The following is a 24439-nucleotide window of genomic DNA, read 5'->3' as shown; positions in this document are numbered from 1 at the left end:
GCTCACGATGCGATAATTATCATGATATTGTGGGGAGGTTGACAATGTTTAAAAAAGGCCACAATATTGTAAAAAAAAATGAGCTCACACAAAAAAAAAAGGCACAATATTGTATACATAACATCAATGTTCTGTTATTATTATTATTATTATTATTATTATTATGCTATGTTGCTAATGCACATTGAGTTACTCCACATATTGACTTGCTTCACAGGCATATTACATTCCCCTTTATCTGACAATTAGTGTTAGATTTTAAATTAATTAATTAATTAAATTAGATTTTAGAAGATATTTAAAAAAAAAAAAAAAAAAAAAAAGTGCATACAATCATAGTGGATTAATTCCTTCTGAGCTATTACATTAGCATTGGGGCAAATAAAAGCTCTAATATAATTGCGACGTTGCATAAATCTTATATAACTGCATAAATAATCATTTTAGAAAATTGAGAATTTAAAAAAAAAAAGGCATGATATGAAAATGAATTTGTACTTTTGAAATTCACTTGTTAGAATATGGCTTTATTCCCATGTTAAACTTTGACTTTAATAGGATATTACAAATTTATCTCAGAAAAATATGACTGTAATTATCACAAAATTGCCACTTTCTTTCCTGGCAAAATATTGTTAGCCCAATAGCATACTTGCCCAAGTCATTTATGAACGTTTTCAGAGAAACAAAGACAAATAAATATTCATCAAACGAGTCCGGTAGGGTGAGTCAATCTTTGTGGATTTACACAAACAAACAAAAAAATATATATGTTATTGCAAGTGCGTTAGGATTTATTTAGATTGTGACAGTACATTAAAAATTACCTTTGTTGTTATGCTATTAGGCTAACAAGTATCTTTCTTTTTGTGAAGATTATGACTTTTTTTTTTTTTTTTTTTTCTTGAGGGGGAAAAATGCAATTTTGATTATCATGACATGATACCTTTCTCTTAAAACTCTAAATTTATAATTGTAATATTACTGCAAAAAACAAAAAAAACCACTTTTTTTTTGTTTTTTTTGTTTTTTTTTGTTATTCCTATAGCATTTACACTTAGGCTGAGCGGGTCCTTGTTAAAAAAAAACAAAAAAAAACATTTTTAAATTAATTAATTAATTAAATTAGATTTTAAACATAGAAGGGCCAAAATATCCCCAATGAAAATTAAATTGCACTAATAAACTAGCCACTAGAGGGTGCTAGAACTGCACAAATGGAAATCAACCTTGCTTTTTAACAGATGTGTTGCATTTAAAAATCGTGACCATGACGACGACGATATTGTGGCAGTTTTAATATCGCGATATCACGATATTGCCGTTATCGTTACATCCCTATGGAGGACTGGGGGGAAGTTATATTTTACAATTTAAAAAATGTGCAGAAGTTCACAAGTTACTTCATGTTAAAAATTAGACAGCTCTTAATACGAAAAGAGAAATGCACTGAGCTGTCACTGTTTTACAAATGCAATTATGCCATCTAGTGGCAGAAAAATGACCAACACAAATCAATATCACACTTGTTTTTTTATAGTACAGTACTTTTTTTAAACTCAATTTTATGAATTATTATATTTTTATTCATTTTCCACTTTTATGTTAACAGTATAAAAACTTACATTCAGAACCGATATATTGAAGTCATGCCATTAATTGCGATTAAAAAAATTTTAATTGTCTGAAACCCCTACATTTTACACATTTGCTTCAGCTTTTAAGAAGAAGCCCGGAGCGTCGTCTTGGAGCAGGAGAAAGAGATGCGGAAGAAGTCAAGAAACACTTATTCTTCAGGGTGAGAAATTCAGTTCAAATGCACCAATAAGGTCTTTTTCTTTTTTTAAATCAAGTCCACTCAAAATGTGTCCGTCTGGAATCATTCACTCACTCCCCACTTACTTAGAAAAGGGATTTTTTTTAGTGGGCTTTGTTGTTGAACTGTTGACTCTGACTGTCTTGCCCCGTTGGTTCTCCATCTGTGCGTCCAGAACATGGACTGGAACGGCCTCCTGTCCAAGAAAGTCAAGCCCCCGTTTGTGCCAACCATCCAGGGCGCCAACGACGTCAGCAACTTCGACGACGAATTCACCTCGGAGGCGCCCATCCTGACCCCGCCCAGGGAGCCGCGGGTGCTCAACTCGGAGGAGCAGAACATGTTCTCCGACTTTGATTACATCGCCGACTGGTGTTAGCGCCACGCACACCATCATGCTACCAACTTTTTTGTGCAAAAAAGATCGGAGACACTTCCCTGAGGACTCCCACTTTTTAAAACTAAAATCATGAAGAATTGTTTTTTTGTTTTTTAAACGAGAAAAAAAAACTTGTTGAAGAAACTAAAGGAGGATGGAGCATGCTGTCTGACCACTGAGAATGTTTTTCATATGAACTCCTAGACTGGAGACGACAATCCCGATCATTCACTGACACTTATTCGTCGTCATTATTATGTTTTGAATATGTACAGTTGCTTCAGTGGGATGTTTTTATTGCATCGTGCTCAAGATTATGATCTCTCTCAAAACTGGCATTCAGTCAATTAAAAAAAAAAAAAAGTGTTTAATGCATCACTGAAGCCCAACAACACATCTCGACTACTATTTTTTTTTTTTTTTTTTTTGTCCAGTTTAACTTGTATTTTTTGTCTTATTCATATTAATTCAACAGCTGTCCATCCAGTGTTATGACACATACATTTTGTTTTTTAACTTCAAATTTGGAATTCAAATATTTAAAATGAGATCATTCAAAAGGCTTCAGGCCAATGGTTTTCAAACTGGGGGTTTGTAAAATAATTGGCGAGCAATTGACGTATTTAAAAAAAAAAAAAAAAAAGTGCATACAATCATAGTGGATTAATTCCTTCTGAGCTATTACATTAGCATTGGGGCAAATAAAAGCTCTAATATAATTGCGACGTTGCATAAATCTTATATAACTGCATAAATAACTATTTTAGAAAATTGAGAATTTAAAAAAAAAGGCATATGAAAATGAATTTGTACTTTTGAAATTCACTTGTTAGAGTTGGGCTTTATTCCCATGTTAAACTTTGACTTTAATAGGATATTACGAATTTATCTCAGAAAAATATGACTGTAATTATCACAAAATTGCCACTTTTCCTGGCAAAATATTGTTAGCCCAATAGCATACTTGCCCAAGTCATTTATGAACGTTTTCAGAGAAACAAAGACAAATAAATATTCATCAAACGAGTCCGGTAGGGTGAGTCAATCTTTGTGGATTTACACAAACAAAAAAAAATATATGTTATTCCAAGTGCGTTAGGATTTATTTAGATTGTGACAGTACATTAAAAATTACCTTTGTTGTTATGCTATTAGGCTAACAAGTATCTTTCTTTTTGTGAAGATTATGACTTTTTTTTTTTTTTTTTTTCTTGAGGGGGAAAAATGCAATTTTGATTATCATGACATGATACCTTTCTCTTAAAACTCTAAATTTATAATTGTAATATTACTGCAAAAAACAAAAAAAACACTTTTTTTTTTTGTTATTCCTATAGCATTTACACTTAGGCTGAGCGGGTCCTTGTTAAAAAAAAACAAAAAAAACACCTGGCCCCAAAACGTTTGCGAACCCCTGGTTTAGGCCACATGCAATCCAAACTAGGTTTGTCTTTCTTTTATTGATGTTTAGTCTGACGTTTTTTCTTGTTACCTTGGTTATTGTGACTCACAGCTACGCCACCAAATTAGCAGTGGTGTGACAGACAGCTCTTTATGAATGAAAGTTAGTTTTTTACAGTATATATTTTACACACATCCAAAAAGACCAATCAATTGGAAACCTGTTTAAATGCTTCCCTCGCGGTCCGGGGAGTCATTTCTGTTGATTTGCATGGTTCATGTAAACTACAGGGGTGGGTAGTGTATTATATATTATACGGTATACATAATGTACACAATGAAGCTGAAAGCACTACGTTTATCATTATAGATTTAGATAATTATCGTAATTTCCCAATGGAAATACATTGTACAGTTTTGTTTTTTTAATTACTCCTTGTGCATGTTACCAGAACATACACAAACTCAATGGATGGTACAGCAATATGTATTCAAGTCATGACTGATGCTCTTCACCCAGGTGTTAAAAAAAAGAAAAAAGAAAAAAAAAAGTGATTTTTTTCAGTCATTGTCTCACCTATCATGAATGCACAAATTAAACATGTAATAGTGGAATTATGTGTATATGCCATCTGATCACTTGTGTAAATGTGTTTTTCATTCATCAGTCTCCCAACGTTTAGTGAGCAAAACACTGGGGTTGACCAAAATCTTGTACCTCCAGAACTGTCACTTTTCAGAAGAGCCCAACGACATGTTTTTTGAACCATGAACCACTGAATTATCATTGAGATCCAGCCATTTTAAACACTTTAGATTGCTCAATAATTTGTAAAAATGACACCCATTTGTGGACTGACCAAAAGTATAAAAAAAAAATAGTAAATTTGCCAAATTGTGATGTAAGGTTTTACAAATGAGAAATCTCATGGCATATAATAAATAAATAAAAAAATAAAATGCTGCTCTTCTCTAAATTCAGATTTTAGTTGAATTTTTATGGTATTGTCAAATGTAAAATCAATTATCTGATTACTTGATGAGATAATTGCACCCATCGGAGAGTACAAGGTGAAGTGATTTTCTTGCATCTTTGGTCTCATTTCTAATGAAAAAGTTTTTATTTTTTAAATTACAGTTCAAACAAACTAACAAAATATAAGCAAATCATTTTCCTACAAAAATGTATGTATACAGTATGAAAGCAGCCTTAAATGGCAAGCATTCTCCCCACTTGAACGTGTCCGTCTGGCAGGTAGAGTTCTTCTCGTGATCACTGGAATGTGTGTCCATCTTTTGCTGTGAGCATGCCTGGAAAAGGCTTGAAATTGTGGGGAGAAGAGAAGCCAACGACAAAAAATGAAAAATGGTGGAAGTAGCAGACAAAGTTGTGCTGCTGGGAGGCGGGGTGAAGCAGATCTTTTCACAGTTGGGGCAGCTTGTCGACAGGTGTGTCGAATTTGAAGTCCGGGGGGAAAAGTTCGGCGGCGCGGGGGTAGATGAGCCGGTACGACTGCCGGATGGTCACGTCCGCGACACCGGCAATGTCTCCGATTTCTGCGGCGGCATGCAAATAAGTGTTGTAAGAGTTACTTGCGAAAAAAAATAAAAATAATCGCACGAGAGCACAGCCGCGGCTCGAGCGTCACCTTTCTGCGTCTTCTTTTCGGCGGACGCCTGCGAGGCCATGTAGATGGCGGCGGCGGCCACAGAGATGGGGCTCCTGCCAGGCACCAGGTCCAGCTCGACGGCCTTCATGGCGATGTAGGTGGCGGCCATCTGCACCTGCTTGGGCAGGCCCAAGTTGGAGCAGAAGCGGGACATGAAGTCCCCCGTGGTGATCAGGTCCACGCTGGTCTCCAGAGCCTTCAGGATCAGCTTGAAGCAGCGGCCAATCTCCTTCTTGGAGATGCGGGACACGGCGCAGATCTCTGTGGATCCACACGGACGCCATTTTACTTGCAGTAGCTAAGAGTCAGAATAGCTTGTGGTCTGACCTTTAAATGTTCTGGGGACGCCTTCTTGTCTGCAGGCGATGTAAAGGCAGGCCGATGCGATGGCGTCGTTCGCTCGGCCCTTCAGGCTCTTCTGCTCATAAACTTGCTTGAATAGGTTATTGGTTCTGTCCTGTCGGGTAAAACACACGGACACAGTGTATGGAAGGGGGATGCAATTTGTTAGCCCATCAATGGCATTTTGCATTGTTAGCATTAGGCTAAACGGTTTGCTTTCTGACAAACTGTGGGAAAACAATATCTTGTGCTATGGACACAACCCAACAGAGATACTAACTGTTGGTTGGAATTGGAGCAGAAGGATTGTAATAATCTTAGACTGTCAGATTTACTCTTTATTACAAAATCAATAAGACGACATAATTGTTTTAAAAACCCAATGATAGCCGCCACCCTGACTGCCTGGTGGAAGGCATTAGAAATTACAAACTCCCAATTGGCGCCCTGTGGGCTCTCTCCCATTTGGCATAACCCCGACTTTCAACTTAATAATCAGTCGTTCCATTTAAGCCTATGGGAGCAGAAAGGAATTACACACCTTCATCATCTTTTCTCAGATAATAAGTTTATATCGTATACAAACTTGGTCCAGAAATATGAAATAAAAAAGGGAAATTTCTTACATTATCTGCAAGTTAAAAATATGGTTAAGAAACAAATCCCAACACTTCAGGATACGCTCCAACTGCCTGTCTTAGCTAAAGATATTATAAAGCTTTCTCCAACAACAATAAAGAAAATATCAAAAATATATAAGTTATTTTTATACACAAATAAAACGTATTTACCGACTTTAAAATGGGAAAAAGACTTGTCTATAGTTCCGGAACCAGACTTTTGGACCCAAATCTGTGAAAATGTATTTAAAATGACCAAACAGACAAATTTGCAACTTATCCAATATAAGATACTTCATAGAACATATATTACACAATATATGATGAAAAAAATGGGACTCTCTGACTCCGACATTTGTCTCCAGTGCTCACAAAACACTGCCGATACTTATCTTCATGCTTTATGGTCATGTACTCCAGTGCTGCATTTCTGGACTAAAATCTTGGAAAAGCTCGCTGATATATTAAACTGTAGGCTTCCTTTATCTCCAAGATTGTGTTTACTAGGTGACTTAACAATAACTGAGCTACCATGTAAACAATCTCAATCTATATTTATAGCCCTTACTATTGCTAAAAAAATAATCCTTGTCAATTGGAAAAATAAACAATCTCTAAATATCGACCACTGGTTAAACTTACTAATAAATTATATCTCAATGGAAAAAATCTCTGCCTTAAATAAAAATCAAGTATCAAGATTTAAACAAATATGGTCTATGTACATAGAATATTTTAATCTCAATTTGGCAACTTAATCCTGCCAAGATTCTGCCTGTTAACGAGAGCCACCACATCGTTACAACTTCTGTTTTCGCTGCTCCTGTATTTGGTATTTTGTATCTGATTGTTTTTATTTTTATATAGTCAGGAACCTAGTTGCTGCTAGTGGGCTCGAGCACACCACACTATACGACACTATACTCACTAACTCCTTAAGATTTATTTCTAGTGGGCACTAAGCATCAACACTTGGTGTTACTGCATGCTAATTAGTCAATTTTCTTGACGCCGTCCCCTGTGGTCGGGCGGGGGTGGTTCTGCCCCCCCCCCGTTGTCTGCTCGGTGGCGGTCGCGTCTTGGCCGCTCCCTGGGCCCCCTGTGGGGTGCGGTGTTGGGGTGCTTCCCCTGGTGCCCGGGGCGGTGCCGTCCCGGCGCGGTCCGCTGCTCCGTGCCCGGCGGCGCGGTTCGGGGTGGGTGGGCCTCCGGTGTGCCCCGTGGTTCCCTCTCCCCTCCCCCTTCCTCCCCCCCGTCGCCTCTCCCTCCTCGCCTCCTCCCGCCCATCCTCCTCTGCCTCCCGGTCCCTTTTCCCTTGTCGCCCTCCCTCCTCCTCTCCCCCTGCCCTGCAGCCGCCCTTTCGCCTTCTTGTCGTCTTCTCCCCGCTTCCCCCCCCCCCCCCCCCCCCCCCCCCTTCCCTGTCTGCCCTGCGGCCCCTCCCCCTCCCCCTCCCTGGGCCTGGGGCTCCCTCCCCGGCCCGGGCGTCGGGCTCCGGGGGCCGGGCGAGGGTTTGGGGCCTGCCCCACTCCGGTATAACTCCTGGCGCCCCGGACGGGCTCCGGTGGCCGGTGGGCTGTCCGGTAGCCCTGCTGCGCTGGCTGTCCGCCCATTGTGGTGCCGGGTGGATGAGGTGGGGGGCGGCAGGGGGTGGGGGTGCTGGGGGGCGGGCGTGCCACCTACACCCGCCGGGTTGGGTGAGGCCCCGCTGGTCGCTCCTCTTACTCACTTCACTAGCTTGCACTATACACTTTGTAAATATACACATAGGGCACACAACACATTTCTTGGTGGGGTGGGGAAGGGTGGAAACACCGTCTTCACCCTTCAACTCCCCTCCAATTTTAATGCACCTCACGTCCAAGGGGAGGGGTGAGTTGGGGCGGGGAGCCATCAGAGGGGATGGACTGCAGTGCCTGGCAGCGCTGTGGTCCCCCCCCATTTGTGTCCCTGCCCCACCACTTTGTCCCTCCATTCCCTTTTTTAATGCACCACACATATACATATTCATTTTTTTGGGGGGGATACGGGTGTGTCGGAGTAGGGGAAATTTTTTCCCTCTGCTCCGACTCACCTGCTCCCAATTTTAATGCACCACACGCACACACTTGTATATACACTGGGTGGGGCCACATTCACGGTGTAAGGGTAGAGCTCGCCAGTCGGCGAGCTGGCGGACTCAGTAACAGGGTTAGGTGTCACTAGTACTCTGGCGTGACGACCGGGGCCTCTCCCCACCGGGCTCGGTGTTCTGGTGTTCCGCCTTCTCCCCTGGTGCTTCGTCCTCTGCTTCCCCCCTCCCGCCGCTGTGCAAATCTCGCGCGGCTGGAGGTGGGGTGGGCACATCTTCCCTCTCTGCGCTGCTGCCCGGTGCCGGTTTCCGGGGGGGGGTGGGGGGTTCTCGCGGGGGGCCGGGTTCGCGGGGGGGGGGTGGCGGCCGTCGGGGGGGGGCGGCTTGTTTGGGGGGGGGTGGAGGTATGGGTGGGTGGGGGGTTGGGTGCTGGGGGTCGGGGTGTGTTCGGGGGTTTGGGGGTCGGGGGTGGTGGGGCCTGGGTCGTGGTGGATGGCGGGTTTGGGTGGGGTGCGGGGGGGTCGTGGGGGGATGGGGGCTGGGGACCGGTGGGGCGCTGTGGGGGCCCGCTGGGCCTCGTTCTGCGGCCTTGGGCTCGGGGGTGTGGGCCGGGGCTGGGGCGGGGGTGTTCCGGGTGTCTGGGTCGGCTCGCCGACCGGTGTCCGCTCGGGTGGCTTGGGGGTGGCCTTGGTGCTGCCGCGGCCTGGGGATTCCGGGGGGGGGGGGGGGGGGGGTGCTCGCTTTGCTGGACCGCGGTTGACGGCTTCTTTCTTTGGTGGTGGTCCTTATGCATGCCAGATCCGTCGCACCAGCATCTACTGAAACTCAACAGAAGTACCCTCTCCCTCCCACAGCCCCTTGAATCAGTTGGTGCTGGTGTCTGTGGTTCTCACTTTGCTTTATCTATCCTTCCCTCCTTCCTCTCTTTAGTTTTTCCTCTGGTCACTTGAGATCTTAATTTATTAGAAGTATGAGGTTTCTGGGGTTGGCATAAGACTCCGGTTTTGTAACCACGCAGGAGGGGTCTTGTTGGTGCTGGACTTCACTTTGATGGATTGGATGTACTGGCTTCTATTGATCTCACTCTGCCTTATCGATCCTTCCCTCCTTCCTCTCTTTAGTTTTTCCTCTGGGCTCTTGAGATCTCGCTAAATTTGCTGGAATTTAGAGGCTTCCGGGGTTGGCGTAAGACTTTGATTTTGTAATCATGGGGAAGGCAGGAAGTGTTTGGTCGGTGCTGGATGTCACTTTGATTTACCTTTCTTTTCTCTTTATTTCTTTTTTTTTCTGACCTTTTCTCTGGTCTCCTGACCATTTAAATCTCACGACTCTGGCAAGATTCTGAAGTACCTGGTTAAGGCGAAGGGTAATGGGATATTTATAAGGTTTTAGGTGAATGAATGAGTATAAATTTATACGTATTTGCACGCACACGCACGCACGCAAACGCACGCAAACGCACACACGCAAACGCACGCACGCACGCAAACGCACACACAAAAAAAAAAAAAAAAAAAAAAAAAAAGAAAAAAAAAAAGAAAAGAGCAATGATGACAAGACGTTGAATCGGTAAGACTACCGAATGAACAATTCTGAGCTCTTAAAAAAAAAAAAAAAAGGAAGGGGGGGGGGGGTTACGTGGTATTAAAAAAGGAAGTCTGACAGAGTGGCTTGGACATAACACTCTTTGGGTATGGAAGACCAAAACTGCCAAAATTAAAATTAAATAAATAAATAAATGACTTAAAATTGAAAATAAAAACTGATATAATAAATATAATTCAAAAATTAAATCCAAATAATATAAATGAAAATAAAAACAATATATTTATTAGAGGTGTCAGACAATTAAATTTTTTAATCAGAATTAATCACATGACTTCAATAGTTTAACTCACGATTAATCACAAATTTGATATCTGTTCTAAATGTACAATAAAATGTACAATAAAATATTTTTTTCTAAAGTTTTCATACTGTTAAAAAAAATGTTAAGCTAATACAAATACGGCTGCATCTTTCAGTTACTAATACAATAATTTCATAATTCATAACATTGAGTTAAAATAAAAAGATGTAGTGTACTCAAACTCAACTTTATAATGAACTTTTACTGCAAAAAAAAAATATATATATATTTATTTGTGTTGGTTATTATTTGCTACTAGATGGCACAATTGCATTCGTAAGACATGACAGCTCAGTGTATTTTTCTTTTCATATTACAAGCTATCTAATCTTTAACATGAAGTAACTTGTGAACTTCTGCACATTTTTAAAATTGTAAAAAAATACAACTACAAATATATGCATTATTAAAATTATTACTGCTAAATTTTGACATGGATGTGTCTGCTGCGTTGCAACTGGAATTCCCCCAGTACAGACTTTCCAAGTAAGGGGAAGTTAATTAATCGCGCATTAAAAGAATTAGTGGCATGAAAGGAACTTTAAATTAACTCAAAGTTAACGGACTCATTTTGACACCATATATATATATATATATATATATATATATATATATATATATATATATAGTTTTTATATTTCCATTTATATTTTTGTTGATTTAAATTATGAATTATTTTTATATCTGTTTTTATTTTCACCTTTAGTAATTTATTTATTCATTTATTTTTACTTTTGGAAGTTTTGGTGCTCTGTATTTGGGTGTCAAGATGTTAGTGGATAAAAGCAAGCGCAGGCTCCCACCAATTACAACTATTACAGTTAACGTAATGGCTAGACGGATTTATTTATTTTTTTTATTTCTTATTCTTGGGGCAAAAAGGTTATGAGAAGAACACTGAAGGTCGGGGTGGGAATCTCTGAAATGAGGCTGATTCGACACGTATTTCAATACGTTTCAGAGCAGAACGGTTCGATACGGTTCAATTAAGTCTGGGAATGATACCATTTTCGATTCAATACGATTCATTTCAATATTCAAAACTTAGTGACAATTGTTGCTTGTAGACGCTAATCATAAAACACCACAAATTTTTACAGTATTTTAAAACACGTTAAAAAACAAAAACAATAATGTCTTCTATTTTCATATATTGAATCAATTATTTAAAAAGACCGCAACAAAGAGCTTGGGCGATATGACTTAAAAATGTATCACAGTTTAAGTATTTATTAGTCATTATTGACAGTTATAATTGTTTTTTTCTTGCTATTCAAACTAAGGATCAGGAAAAGAAATGGCTGATAATTTAATTTGAAATATAAATATTTAACCTTTCAAAAGACACCAACACAAACACAATATGTGCACAGTATGAAGTATTTCAGAAACATAAAAATGTGAGACATGAAATAAACCTACCGTCCAGCCAAAAGAAATATGAAGCCACCTTATGGACCAATAAATCTATCAAACACATTTTAACCACTTAATATATCCAAAAAATATTGCCAAAAGTGACCTTCCCTTTTTATCAACAATTTTTGTTTTTCTTTTGCTGTCACATTCATTTTTGGTTAATGTACGACGACTTTTTTATTTTTTTTTTAAATAAGTTCTGAGACACGATGACCACGAAATCACTACTGTTCATGTTTTGTTTTTTTGCCAGTTTGATGATATAATTGTGGACAGGTCTCAATTCTCCTATCTGCTTCTCATCTCATGCAAGTTGTGTACATTGACAGAGAGCCACAAACTGAGAAATGAGATGCTTACGGTGCTTTTAGCTTAGCTGGTGTGTTAGCTTTAGGACACACCTGTGTGAAGTTTGAATCCATGCATTGGATCGTCACGGGAGTTATTCTTTTTGGCTCGCGCACAGTACTAACACCGGGACATACAAGTGCACCGAGAGGACTCGATAGCCATGGGAAATACCGAGATGTACCGAGATGATGGGCTTCTGCTAACTGTCTCATGTTGTCACTCGTTGTGATGCGCGAACACTATCCCGTGCCGTCTCACTAGTCCGGCGCTGACCGTGGGCCCCCCAAAAAAAGATGTGTCATTGCATTATGTTTACAACATCCGGGGAATGACGTGTCAATAAAAGCGCTACTTGGCTAGCGCTCTGTAAAGTTGGAAGTAGCTTGAATAGTGACGCTACTGAAACGTAAACAAAACAAGATGAGCATGGTGCAAAGCTCTTGCTCTTGTTATGAAAACCATAAAGCCTCACACGCAGCCAATTTGTAGCCATGCGATATCTGGTCCGCACCTTTACAAGCAATGTATCTAAGGATTCCTGACGGATTTTGTATCGGTTGACGAGTCTGCTACCAATACAGTCGTTATAGCTCTCCTTGACGAATGATATCCGGTCGAATTGTTTTTTTGTCCCACACATACTCCCTACCCAAACCGCAAAAGTATCAGTACACTTACTATGATGTTCCTTGGCAGGTTGATGCGATCGGCCATGGTGGTGATCTCTTTGAAGGCGTTGAGCATGGCACGGTCCGAGCTGCTCATGGTACGGCGGTTCTGGTACTTGGAGTTGCCAAATTCGTCAAAACTGGCGGCGCCCGTTCCCTGTGATGGAAACAACATTTTGACTTTAATATTGTCATAGGGTGTGCATCACTACTACAAGATAAGAAAATTGTAGTGTAGCGGTTGCACACTCAATTGCAGTAAGACTTATGAGAATAAAGTTGTGTATTTTCAAAGAAGACAAATATTTAGTCAAGGTGAAGAGTGATCATTTTATGTCTCAGTCGACCTTGCTGATCATGGTGGTGAGGTCGCCTCCATTCAGCAGCGGGTTCTGGGCATCTCCCACTCTGGATGGATCTTTCAGGGCTTTCTCATTGGAAAACGTCCGCCACTCGGAGCCAACGTCAATCACACGGTCACCTGAGAAAAACAAACAAATCAAAAGAAAGAAGACATGTAGAACGAGAAGAAAAAAATAGTAAGGGCAATCGTGTTGGATGGCGCTTGCATCAGTATCAGCCAGCTTGCATCATCTCCCTCCTGGTTTAAGATCTGTGCTCAGGAGGCTCATTAATGTTCCCCCACAGCTTGAACTTGAACTTGTGAACGTCACAAATGGGCTTTACCGATAACTGCTAGTTTATTGTGAGCCCTTTGAAAGATTGACGGTGTTCAGCTTCATATTGATTCATTTCAATATTTGCTAGATTTATGACTTGACTACTGCATGAGCGTGCAACTTGACGTTGGATCATGCGGCCATGTTAGAAACGGCGTTGTGGACAGAGGGCGCTGCCTTGCTTACCTACGACAAGGCCACACTCGGGGCAAATCATGTCCCCTGCTCGGTAGTCCTCCACCAGGATGGCATCGGGGTGGTTGGGGCACTGAACTCTGGGAAGGGTCGATCCATCTCCACTGTGGGAGCAAAATGAATGAGGAGAAAAGACACAAAAATTGACTCAATGAGCTTTGTAATATTTTCCAAGTGCCAGAGTGATGGTTTGAAGGTTTTTTTTCTGTCCAAAAAAACCCAAAACAAAACAAAAAAAATCATAATTGAAGGAAATGGACTGAAAGATTAGAGAGGAAAAAAAAAAACAGAAAAGGCTACCAACTGAAAAGAAGCAGTTTTTTTTTTCTCCCCCCCAAAAAATTGCATTATTTCATTGGATGTCGATATGATTTAGACTAATTTTTCACAAATTGGAGCTGCTATATATACTTCGAGTTTTTCCTTTTTTTTTATTTTGATTTTTTACTTATTATTATTAAACTAGATCGATGTGACATTTTCAGCTGCCACTTAAATAGTCTGTCTCAGGTTCTTCAGATGGGGCCAAAGCAATGACACACCATTCATTTGTGTTTTCACAGCATAATAATTGACACGGTTCAAACGATTACTGCTGCACGTCTTCAATTCCTAAAAAGACAAGCTACAGATAAGATTTAATCTGCGACTATCTAGTTTTATTTATCTTCAAATCTGCTCCAGTATGTGTATGAACTTAAAACCAAATTGCCTCTTTCTAAGAAGAAAAAGCACTGATGTTGCACTTGCAGAAAAAAGTTAACAACTGTAATACTGTAACATTAAAAAATATACATTTTATTTTTTCCTGCATACAACAATTGAGCAGTATAGTGTTATGTACCAAACCGTGAACTTAAAACCAATTTTGCATCTTTTATTTGCTAAAATAAAAGATTTAAGGTATTGTTGCTTCATTTTTAAATTCCATTAAATATGCACTGATGTATATGGAGACAACACTTTTCCCCCCGTTTTAATTACTGTACCAAACCGAACACGGTCCATAGTGAACCGTGATTTTACCGTTTCACTCATCGGGATTAGGCGTGCTTTATTATAGACAATTATAATGTGGGCCGCAATAGAAAAAAACAAGTTTGACATACCTGCCGTAAATACAACACAAAAATGTTCCAATGTGATGACGCTGCGCAATGCCTGTCAGCGGTACACAAGGACAGCCGCTGCGCTAGCCACACGCCCAGCGAGCTGGCATTGTGTAGTTTGAGGGGGAACAAAAGAATATCATTTAACATCAGTGACAACTTGGATTTAAATAATTTTCTTTGATTATACACTGAACGCCCCCCACAAAAAAAAGACCGTGTGGGCATTTTGACCGGCGAGCTAGCGCGCTATGCTAAGCAACAAGATGCTACCGCAACAGTATGGTAGTGCGAGGTGCTTTTTTCCTTTTTTTTCTTTTTTCCCCCCCTGAGAGGGTGTACCGTCTCTTTGTCTTCGGTGGCTTTCGGTGTCACAAACGAAGAAAGTAGTGTCTTTGAGATATTTGTGACGAATAATGAGCGCCGTACTCACCGGCTTGTCGACGCCATAGCACAAGCGTAGTGTCTGTCAAAGAAGCAACCGCTTGTAGAGGTACTTGTATTTATAAATTTTTGATCACGTGGCATTTTTCGGGACGGCAAGTCACAGAGTACAAATGACCTCCAGTTTTACTCCAACCTTAAGGCAGCTCATAAAAATATTTTTTTTAAAGTTCATGCCTAAATAACAAAGTCACTCATAATAAATGTTTTCCTCTGTAATATTAGTTATGGAGTGGGGAGGGGAAGTTGTGCGGTAAGAAACTTGTGCGGATACGTTGAAACGGGCTTTCGTGTGTACGGTGCCTGAGCGCCCGGACACCCTGCGGAGGAAACTCATTTCGGCCGCTTGTATCCAGGATCTTGTTCTTTCGGTCACGACCCACAGCTTGTGACCATAGGTGAGGATAGGAACGTAGATCGACCGGTAAATAGAGATCTTAGCCTTTTGACTACAAAAAAATAAAATATGACTGTAGTAATGTAACTTTAGTTAGTAAAACAAAACAAAAATAAAAACGGGTGATCATGATACATTATAGCGATTTTACTTGATCCGAAGCTGAGTTGTTACGCACATTTTAAAAATGATGTTGTCATAATCTGTGTTTTGGTTTGGTTTATTGGTTATGTTTTCCTTGTGTTTCTCCCTTTGTTAATGTCGCGTCAAGTTTTATCATGTCCGTGCATGCTTGTCATCCCGGTCCCTGGTGTCACCCAATCAGCTCCTCAAGCCATGTGTCTTGTCCAGGTGTCTCTCGTTGACTCGTTAACTATGTGTATCCCTGCTTTCTTTCAGTTCTTGTCGCCCGAGACATTGTCTTTGTCACACCCGCTTTCCTACTCCTGTGTGTCCTGCCTGTTATAGTTTGGTACTATAGTGAGTTTATTCCCAGTTTTTGGTTTATACTTTGTATCTTGTTTTGTACGTCGTTTGCTTTTTGTTTTTCTTAAATTACGTTAAAGAGCACACTTGCCCCGCCTTGCTCTGCTCCTGCACATCGGCCTCAACCACCCGCTCAATGTGATATGCCATATCATGGCCAATTACATTGTGCAACCCCAAACCACGGCTCATGGACCCAAAATTGGAGAACCACTTTTCAAACAAATCAGTAGCTTCCAGTCAGGTAGGGAGAGTGGGGTATTGTGAGACACCACCTGTATCTCGGAAAAAGAGCACATCTGTTGTTATGTGACCAATTTATTATCAAGCCCCTCCCATTTCATCTTGTCCATAAAGAAGATGACTGGATTGTGCTGAGGTAAGCATGCATTTTGTACAAAAATATATTTTTGGTATATAAAAGTACTTTATTGGCTTTCAACTTAAATCAACTGTTGGAGTAAAGCTAATTGACTCAAGAGGAAAAAATGTACATCCCACATATTGTTTAACTATCAACTTATAAATGTATGTGACAATGCTAGCCAAAGATTATCCTGAGCTGTGAAGAAAGGTTGTTCTTTATAAAATTGTGGTGGTGGGTTAAATTGAGACAAATGCTATGGAGAAAAGTGAGACACTGTCTTTTCATACATGTTTTGTTTTTTTCAGGTCAGAAACTGTTTTAAAAAAACATAAGCCAAGGAAAATACAACAACCTTGAAGAGGAGAAAATTGCAGCCAGTATGATCCATTCAAAGCACAATGCCACTGAGCCCAAATGCTGGCAAAACAGTCACCATTTTCCAGGTTGTAGGAGTGGTGAATCTAGATTCAAGTTGGTACACAACACAACTTTACTTCTGGGTTTAGGTCCACTAGGATTTTCCCATATAATTATGACATTTTCCCTGAAGAAGTCTTTGCACCATCTATGGTGTCAGACCTACCAAACCTTGAACTGCAGCCTGCCAATGGGGATCATCTGGATGGTCCACTTCCAGTAGGTGATATGGAAGGTTCACATGAAGATGAACCATGATCCAGTGGAAGATGAACCATGCACTGCAGAGAAGTCAGCCCATCCTAATGCACCCACCCCCTCGCCAGATGACATGGATGTGCGACATAAGACCAGCCAACCTAGATATGTGTCTCCTCAGGAAATCATTGCGCTTCTCAAATGTCCCCCCAGAAAGCAAACCACAAAGAAGCGTGTAAAGACAGCCATCCTCACGGATATTCCCGAGAAGAAGGCAATTGAAAAAAACTTTTGAAGACAGAAAAAAAAAATCTGGAAGGGAAAGTGTGGGAGAGACTTTGCCATAAAGAAAAATGATGTGGCACATGTTCCTAAAAGTGAAGTTGTGAGGAAGCTGCCACAACCAACAAGGACTGGAGGAACCACACGAAGATAACATAGGTCTTGCTATAGTGCGAGATGTCCTATAGTGTTTCTACTCCTTTTTTCTGAGTCGCAGTCTGCTCTACCCTACCTGTTTCAGTTCATTCTTTGCCCTGATTTCCAGATCATAGATGGCTCGAAGAGTCCTGAGTTCTGACTCCAACTGTGTGAAAATGGTTGTTTCTCTCATTTGATTGTTAAATAAAGCATTTTGAATGATATTTTGTTGTTTTTGTTCAGTTACCTTCAAATGTTTAGGGAATAATGGGCTTAAATTGACCAGTCTCCATAATTTTTTTTTTTTTTAAATTATTCCAACATTATTTACGGAATCAGTGCTTGTTTAACTAGTCAGGATTCTGACTTTTACAACAGGTGTTGTTAGGCTTGATTCAGAGTGGAAAAAGTAAGTGGATCATTTTACCCCTAGGAGGATCACTTTACCCCTTTGAAATTTGGGCTTTGTCTTAGTTTATATCCCGTAGCTGGGTTAAAATGAGACACTTTACCACTTATTTTTTTAAACAATCATATTTTCAGTCTTTAGTCCTGCATACATTTTGATAATTTCCATTCTTAGGAAACATCCTAAATTAATGGAAAATGTGTTAATTTTAGCTATACATCACTTTAGCTTTCTTGGAAGGGGAGCATTGGCGTAGCCAGAGGGGGGGCCGGGGTGGCACGTGCCCCTGCTCAAATGTGATTGGACCCAGCAGACGCCAAATGATTGACATATATCACGGCACCGGCGCAGTGACGTCGCACGCCTGGCTGATGCAGCCTGCCAGCATTTTTTTTCCAATCAGACGTCTGCTAATTGTTATTCCCCTCCTGAACAGTGGCTGGCGCTACTTACGACAAAGCATTATAATCCACCTCACTAGGAGTCTGGAGAAGGAGAATCATCTGTTAAGAGAAGCAGTCTCCTGAGTACCGTCACATCAAGAATGCACGTTGCCATTTGGCAACTTGGCTATATCATGTTGGTTTTCCTGTGAGACGTGAGTGACTTTAAAATAACTTTTATGTTCAGATTGTTTTGGACGGACATCAATAAGCAACGTAGTGTGTTCATGCCACCCTTGTTTGGTAAAATTTTGTTAAGTTTTGTTGTAGTGAATGCTTAAAATACTGCAAGTGGGTATTAAGTTAAATGTAGTTAATGTACATACTTAACGGTCCATCCATCCATTTCCTACACCGCTTACTCCACACAAGGGTCACGGGGGTGCTGGAACCTATCCCACATGGCTTCGGGCAGTAGGCGGGGTACACCCTGAACTGGATGCCAGCCAATTGCAGATACTTAATGGTCTTTAATAATATTAATTCATACTTCATTCCCCTTAATAATAGTGTAAACCTAACCAACATATAAGAGCCAAACATTTATGCATAATAAATCTGATATTGTTTATTGTACTGCCTTTGACAAGTATACTTGTCAAATTACATTTTTTTTCTACGAGGCTACAAGTAGATGGGGGAGAATCTGATGATGCTCCACTGTAAATCCATGCCTTTATCTCCAGGAGACTAGATTATTGTAACGGACTGGACTCTCTCAAAAGAACATGAGACAATTGCAGCTCATTCAGAACGCTGCAGCTCGAGTTCTGACCAAAACAAAGAGATCCGAACATATTACTCCAGTACTTAAGGATTTGCACTGGCTCCCAGTCAGCTGTAGAATAGATTTTAAAGTTCTGCTACTCGTCTATAAATCACTAAATGGTTTGGGTCCTGAATATATCCAAGAAATGCTGATTGAGTACAAACCCAGCAGGGCTCTGAGATCTACAGACTTGGGCCAACTAGTGGAACCCAGAGTTCGAAGCAAACATGGTGAAGCTGCATTTAGCTGTTATGCTGAACACAAATGGAATAGGCTACCAACAGAAGTGAAGTCAGCCCCGAGTGTAAATGCTTTTAAATCCAGGTTAAAAACTATTTTTTTTTCTTATACCTTTGATTAGGGACTTTTAAACAGCTTTAATTAAGTTTTTTTTTTTTATTATAATTTGAAACTTCTTTATGTTAAATGTTTTAAAGTTTGTTGAATAATGTTTTAAGATTATTGTATTTCTTTTCAGTAAATTTTGTTATTGTATGTTCTTTTTAGTAAATTTTGTAACCTATTTTCATTTATTTTTCTTCCTCTGAATGTTAACTATTGTTTGTTGACGCTTATGGGTTGCCTTTCCTTGCGTAAAGTACATTGAGTTGCCTTGTGTATGAAATGTGCTATACAAATAAACTTGCCTTGCCTTGTAAATGTCAAACTTGGAAACAACTTTACCAATGCACAACCACCACTAGATGACATCATAGTCTCATTTTATATGAAAATAAACACAATGTGAGAGTCCATGGGAGTAATGGCTGCATTTTCTGAAACCTACATTAGGAAGAAAGAAAATAAAAATAAAATATATATATATATATATATATATATAATAATTGCTCTCAATAAAACCACTCTTGTTTTTTTTTTTTTTACATTCTCTTTTATTGATTTTTTAATTATTTGTTAGACCATACAGTGCAATTTTCCTTAATTAAAACACAAATTGAAAACATGTTTAATTAAAAAAATATATATATTTCAAATAGATTTGACTTAAAAGTAAATTGGGTTACAAGCTTGGTCACGAAATGAATGAAACTCCGTACGTGAAGGTACCACTAAACTTTCACCCAGGCTTTCCCAGTCCTCGTCCAGGTTTGAGATGTTTCTTTCCTGCAACACACTTGATTCATATAAACAGCATTCAGCTCATCAACAAGCTCTGCAGAAGCCTGATACCGATCCTGAGCTTGAGAATCAGAGTCAGGTGTGTTGGAGAATGGAAACATCTAAAACCGAGGGGCACAATGATGGAAGCGCAAGCAACGGGACGCGGCCCACACGTCGCAAACAGCAACCGGAAACATGTGTGTGACACCCGGAAGTCAGAAGTCCCGCCTCCTCCGTGGCATATACTCCATAAGTCTGTATTAGTATAACTACATTTCCCGTGATTCTTAGTTCCGGGAGCAACAAGTATTGCTAGTCCCGTTTTGACTTACACTTGCACCTGCTAGTCAAGTCAAGATTATTTCTATAGCCCTTAATCACACAAAAGTCTCAAAGGGCTTCACATGCCCTCAGTTAACAAATAGCAACGACATCCCCCGTTCGAACCACAAAAGGGCAAGGGAAAAGTTAAAAAAAAAAGAAAAAAAAAAAGACCTTTAAAAGGGGCCGCAGATGTGCTAATGACGAGATGAGAAAAAGGAGACAGAGCGAGAGAATGTGCATATTAATGTGAGAGACTAACGAATGAAAACGACAATAAAAGACGACGAACAGAAAAGCTGAGATCCTTTCTTTTGCTGTTGATTACAAACAAGTGTGGAATTACTACATCATGTGACTTCATTAGTGCTACAAGATCTCAGGTGTGGGGGTTACTGTAAATTTACTAGGACACCTCATGCTACTTCGAGAACTCCTGGTCTATATGAATTTGACTTTACAGTTGTCTATCTAAAGCAATGGTGTCAAAGTCCGGTCATCAAGGGCCTGAGTCCTGCATGTTGTAGAGGTTTCCCACGTTCAACACAACTGATTCATATTTAAGCTCATCAGCAAACTCTGCAAGATCCTGATAATTATCCTGATCATTGAATCATGTGTGTTGGAGTAGAGAAACATTTTGACACGTAATCGAAAGGCTCTACTTCAAATGAAGCGTTTTGGACCAACTTTGACCTTCAGGCTTGCAGAAGAAATTTAATTGTATTTTAGTAAGAGAAAGGCAGCAATTTGTTATTCTGGAGGAAACGGCGACAACTAAATCACACAGTATAAATTTTCTGAAATAATCACAAGATCTAATACTAGTGTATTAATACTAGAATACGATTAACCGATTCTCCTTCCTCTTGTTGCAGAAATGTTCACAGTGACCGAGTTCGTGTCCTTGAATGATATCCATCCAACGTACCGCATCTTGAAGCCATGGTGGGATGTCTTCATGGAATACCTGAGCGTGGTCATGTTCATGTTGGCACTAGTGTCCATGACCATGCAGATCACCAAGGACCAGCTAGCTTGCCTTCCTATCATGGAGGAATCAGAGGAGAACAACGCCAAACGGGGTATGCAGCAAGTAGCTGCTGCGATGGACACAAAGAACCTGTTAGAAAGAGCTGTAGATAATTTTCAAGCCCAGTATGATGACAATCAGAGGGAGGGAGAGAAATACAGTAATCAACCTCAGGCATCTGGAATCAATACCAATTTCGACCTTCAGCAGTATGTGTTTATCAACCAAATGTGCTATTACCATATCTTGCCCTGGTATTCCAAATTCTTCCCCTACCTTATCCTGATCAACACTGTTGTTCTTATGGGCACCGGCAACTTCTGGTTCAAATTTCCCAAGACAAGCTCCAAAATAGAACACTTTGTCTCGATTCTGGGTCGCTGTTTCGAGTCTCCGTGGACCACTAAGGCCGTGTCCGAAACAGCCTGTGAAGAGTCTGAGAAGAACAAGCAGAAGTTGAGCGGCACAGCTTCTGCACAGCAGAATGCATCTTTAGGGGGACCTGGTGAAGGTACAAGTTCCATCTTAACCTCCCCTATGCTTGAAAGTGTGGTGGTCTCTGCTGATAAGCCCATTGCTGAAGCCCCGACGGCGAGTATGCCCATTTTGGATAAAAAGGACGGCGAGCAGGCCAAAGCCCTGTTTGAGAAAGTGCGAAAGTTCCGAGCTCACGTAGAGGACGATGATTTTATTTACAGGTTTTACGCCGCACAAACCATTTTCAAAACGGCCACATTTATTTCAATGCTGTCCTGCACATCAAGCTTTTTGGTGAAAATTAATTTTACACACATCTGTGAGACTAATGTCACAGTGCTGATCGGGTATAGAAAGTTCCTTTGTACGCACAACATGGCGTTCATGTTTGACAAGATGCTGATTTGTTACATAGCTCTGATGATAATGTATGGGATGGTGTGTTTCTACTCCCTATTTTGGGTATTCCGAGGACCTCTGAAAGAATATTCTTTTGAGAAAGTCAGGGAAGAGAGCAGCTTTAGTGACATTCCAGATGTCAAAAATGACTTTGCATTCCTCTTACACATGGTTGACCAATACGACCAACTCTACGCCAAGCGCTTCGCCCTCTTCCTGTCTGAGGTGAGCGAAAGCAAGCTGAGGGAGATCAGCCTCAATCAAGAGTGGAACTTCGAAAAAGCGAAGAAGTGCGTGACCCGTAACGCACAAGATCAGCAGGAACTGCACCTTAAGAATCTCTTCGGTCTTCCAAACGTGGTCTTCGACCTCACCGACTTGGAGGTACTCAAGCTGGAGAAGATTCCGGAGGTCAGATTCACCACTAACGTCTCTCAGATGACCGGTCTGAGGGAACTGCACCTCTACGAGTGTCCCGCCAAGGTGGAGCAGACCGGTTTTGCGTTCCTCCGCGACCATCTTAACAGCCTTCACATCAGTTTCACTGACGTCGCCGAGATCCCAACGTGGGTGTTCTTTCTGAGGAATTTGCGACAACTTACCATCATTGGGAACTTGAGCTCAGACATTAACAGGATGGTGGGGTTAGAATCCATGCGGGACTTGAGGCATTTAAAGACATTGTGCCTGAAATGCAACCTCCCAAAATTGCCGACCAACATCACAGACGTGTCGCAGCACCTGGTGAAATTAATGGTGCACAATGATGGCATAAAACTATTCGGACTGAATGCTCTGAAAAAAATGACCAACCTCAGGGACCTGGAATTGCACAGTTGCGAGCTGGAAAAGATTCCTCACGCTATTTTCAGCTTGCTCAACCTGCAGGAGCTTGATCTGAAGTCCAACAACATCCGGACCATAGAGGAGATTGTCAGCCTCCAGCACCTCAAGAGTCTGACGTGTCTCAAATTGTGGCACAACAAAATCACAGTAATCCCATCCTCCATTTCCCAGGGCAAGTCTCTGGAGGCTCTCCACCTCTCACACAACAAACTGCAGTCCCTGCCACCGGCATTGTTCAAGCTACCTAAACTACAATATTTGGATTTGGCCTACAACTTAATCCAGGTGCTGCCGCCAGAGGTTGGTCTCCTGCTGAACATGCTGCACCTCGACATCACTTACAACAAGCTGGAGACGTTGCCCAATAATCTGTTCAAATGCACCAAGATGAGGGTGCTTTGCTTGGGCCACAACGACCTTATGGAACTGTCGGAGGCTGTGGGCGAGCTGGTTCACCTCAATCATCTGGAGTTGAAGGGAAACAGTTTGGAAAAGCTGCCCGCGCAGCTCGGCAACTGCCGCCGGCTGCGAAGAAGTGAGTTCCAGGTGGAGGATCACCTTTACATGACTTTGCCCGTGGAGGTCAGGGAGAGCATCAGCCGAGACAGCAAAATGGACAGTACAAGTGTCTTATAAGCGAGGGTTCTAAAACCTTTTGAGTCCAGGAGAAATAATTTCAAGAACCAGGAAGAGGAAATAAAGGCGGCAATGTGTGCAAAGCAAGTTTGTCTGCTCAGTGGTGTTAAAATAAGACAGAAACACTACAAGCTAAGTCGACCACAGAAATTTGTCAACACAAACATTTCTGTCACAAAACTATATGCTAATTAATAATTTAAAAAACATTTGTGGCGGACAGAGCCAAATTTTCCTGATTAGCGGTAATCTGTAATAATTGATTCTTTAAAAAAAACAAAAAAAACAACAAAAAACACCTTAATGACAGCTCTACATGAAACCGTGACGTGACCTGATGCACAAATTGTTTTGTTCTTTACATTCAATTTACGGTAATTATGATTTTTAGTATTTGTTTATTATAAATTAACCATTCCAGAGTGCTATTTTTTTGTTATATTTAAACAAATAAAATAAATTGTTAGGTGTCAGGTGCTGGAACAAATTTATGGCATTTGCATTCATTTGAATAGGGGAAGATAATTTGAGATGTGCACCAGCTGCACCACTGTAATTTGTTTCTTTCTTTAAAATAATATATTATAGTTCCATTATGAGATGTTGAGAACATCCATTCAACACCCCAAGC

At 40.7% G+C, this 24439-nt stretch overlaps 3 protein-coding genes across 15 annotated transcripts in view; 2 read left to right on the top strand and 1 right to left on the bottom strand.

The window, feature by feature from the left end:
- pkn2a (protein kinase N2a) overlaps positions 1-4211 on the top strand; it is a 53633-nt gene extending 49422 nt beyond the window's left edge. For all 7 annotated transcript variants that reach the window (XM_077538121.1, XM_077538154.1, XM_077538129.1 and 4 more), the window contains 2 exons: positions 1718-1798; positions 1992-4211. In XM_077538121.1, coding sequence (XP_077394247.1) covers positions 1718-1798; positions 1992-2195 — 285 coding nt within the window. In that variant the 3' untranslated portion in view covers positions 2196-4211. The remainder of the gene's footprint in view (positions 1-1717; positions 1799-1991) is intronic.
- A 484-nt stretch (positions 4212-4695) lies between these two features.
- gtf2b (general transcription factor IIB) lies at positions 4696-15185 on the bottom strand. 2 transcript variants are annotated; one of them, XM_077538242.1, is made up of 7 exons: positions 15058-15185; positions 13507-13619; positions 12988-13121; positions 12651-12797; positions 5594-5723; positions 5246-5527; positions 4696-5153 (listed from the first exon to the last, which is right to left on the bottom strand). In XM_077538242.1, exons 1-7 carry the CDS (start codon positions 15150-15152, stop codon positions 5020-5022), a joined length of 1035 nt encoding a protein of 344 aa, XP_077394368.1. In that variant the 5' UTR covers positions 15153-15185; the 3' UTR covers positions 4696-5019. The 2 variants fall into 2 exon arrangements, with proteins under 2 accessions (XP_077394368.1, XP_077394378.1); XM_077538252.1 differs by lacking the exon at positions 15058-15185 and adding an exon at positions 14625-14922.
- On the top strand, positions 15050-24281 carry LOC144031253 (volume-regulated anion channel subunit LRRC8D-like). 6 transcript variants are annotated; one of them, XM_077538203.1, is made up of 2 exons: positions 15050-15466; positions 21296-24281. In XM_077538203.1, exon 2 carries the CDS (start codon positions 21298-21300, stop codon positions 23806-23808), a length of 2511 nt encoding a protein of 836 aa, XP_077394329.1. In that variant the 5' UTR covers positions 15050-15466; positions 21296-21297; the 3' UTR covers positions 23809-24281. The 6 variants fall into 6 exon arrangements, with proteins under 6 accessions (XP_077394329.1, XP_077394337.1, XP_077394346.1 ...); XM_077538211.1 differs by having other exon boundaries at positions 15050-15492; XM_077538220.1 differs by having other exon boundaries at positions 15099-15117.
- The last annotated feature ends 158 nt before the right edge of the window (positions 24282-24439 follow it).

Source organism: Festucalex cinctus, chromosome 1 (assembly GCF_051991245.1).
Source record: "Festucalex cinctus isolate MCC-2025b chromosome 1, RoL_Fcin_1.0, whole genome shotgun sequence".
Classification (NCBI taxonomy): domain Eukaryota; kingdom Metazoa; phylum Chordata; class Actinopteri; order Syngnathiformes; family Syngnathidae; genus Festucalex; species Festucalex cinctus.
The sequence above is the reverse complement of the archived record's forward strand: the minus strand, read 5'-3'. Positions and strand labels throughout refer to the sequence as shown.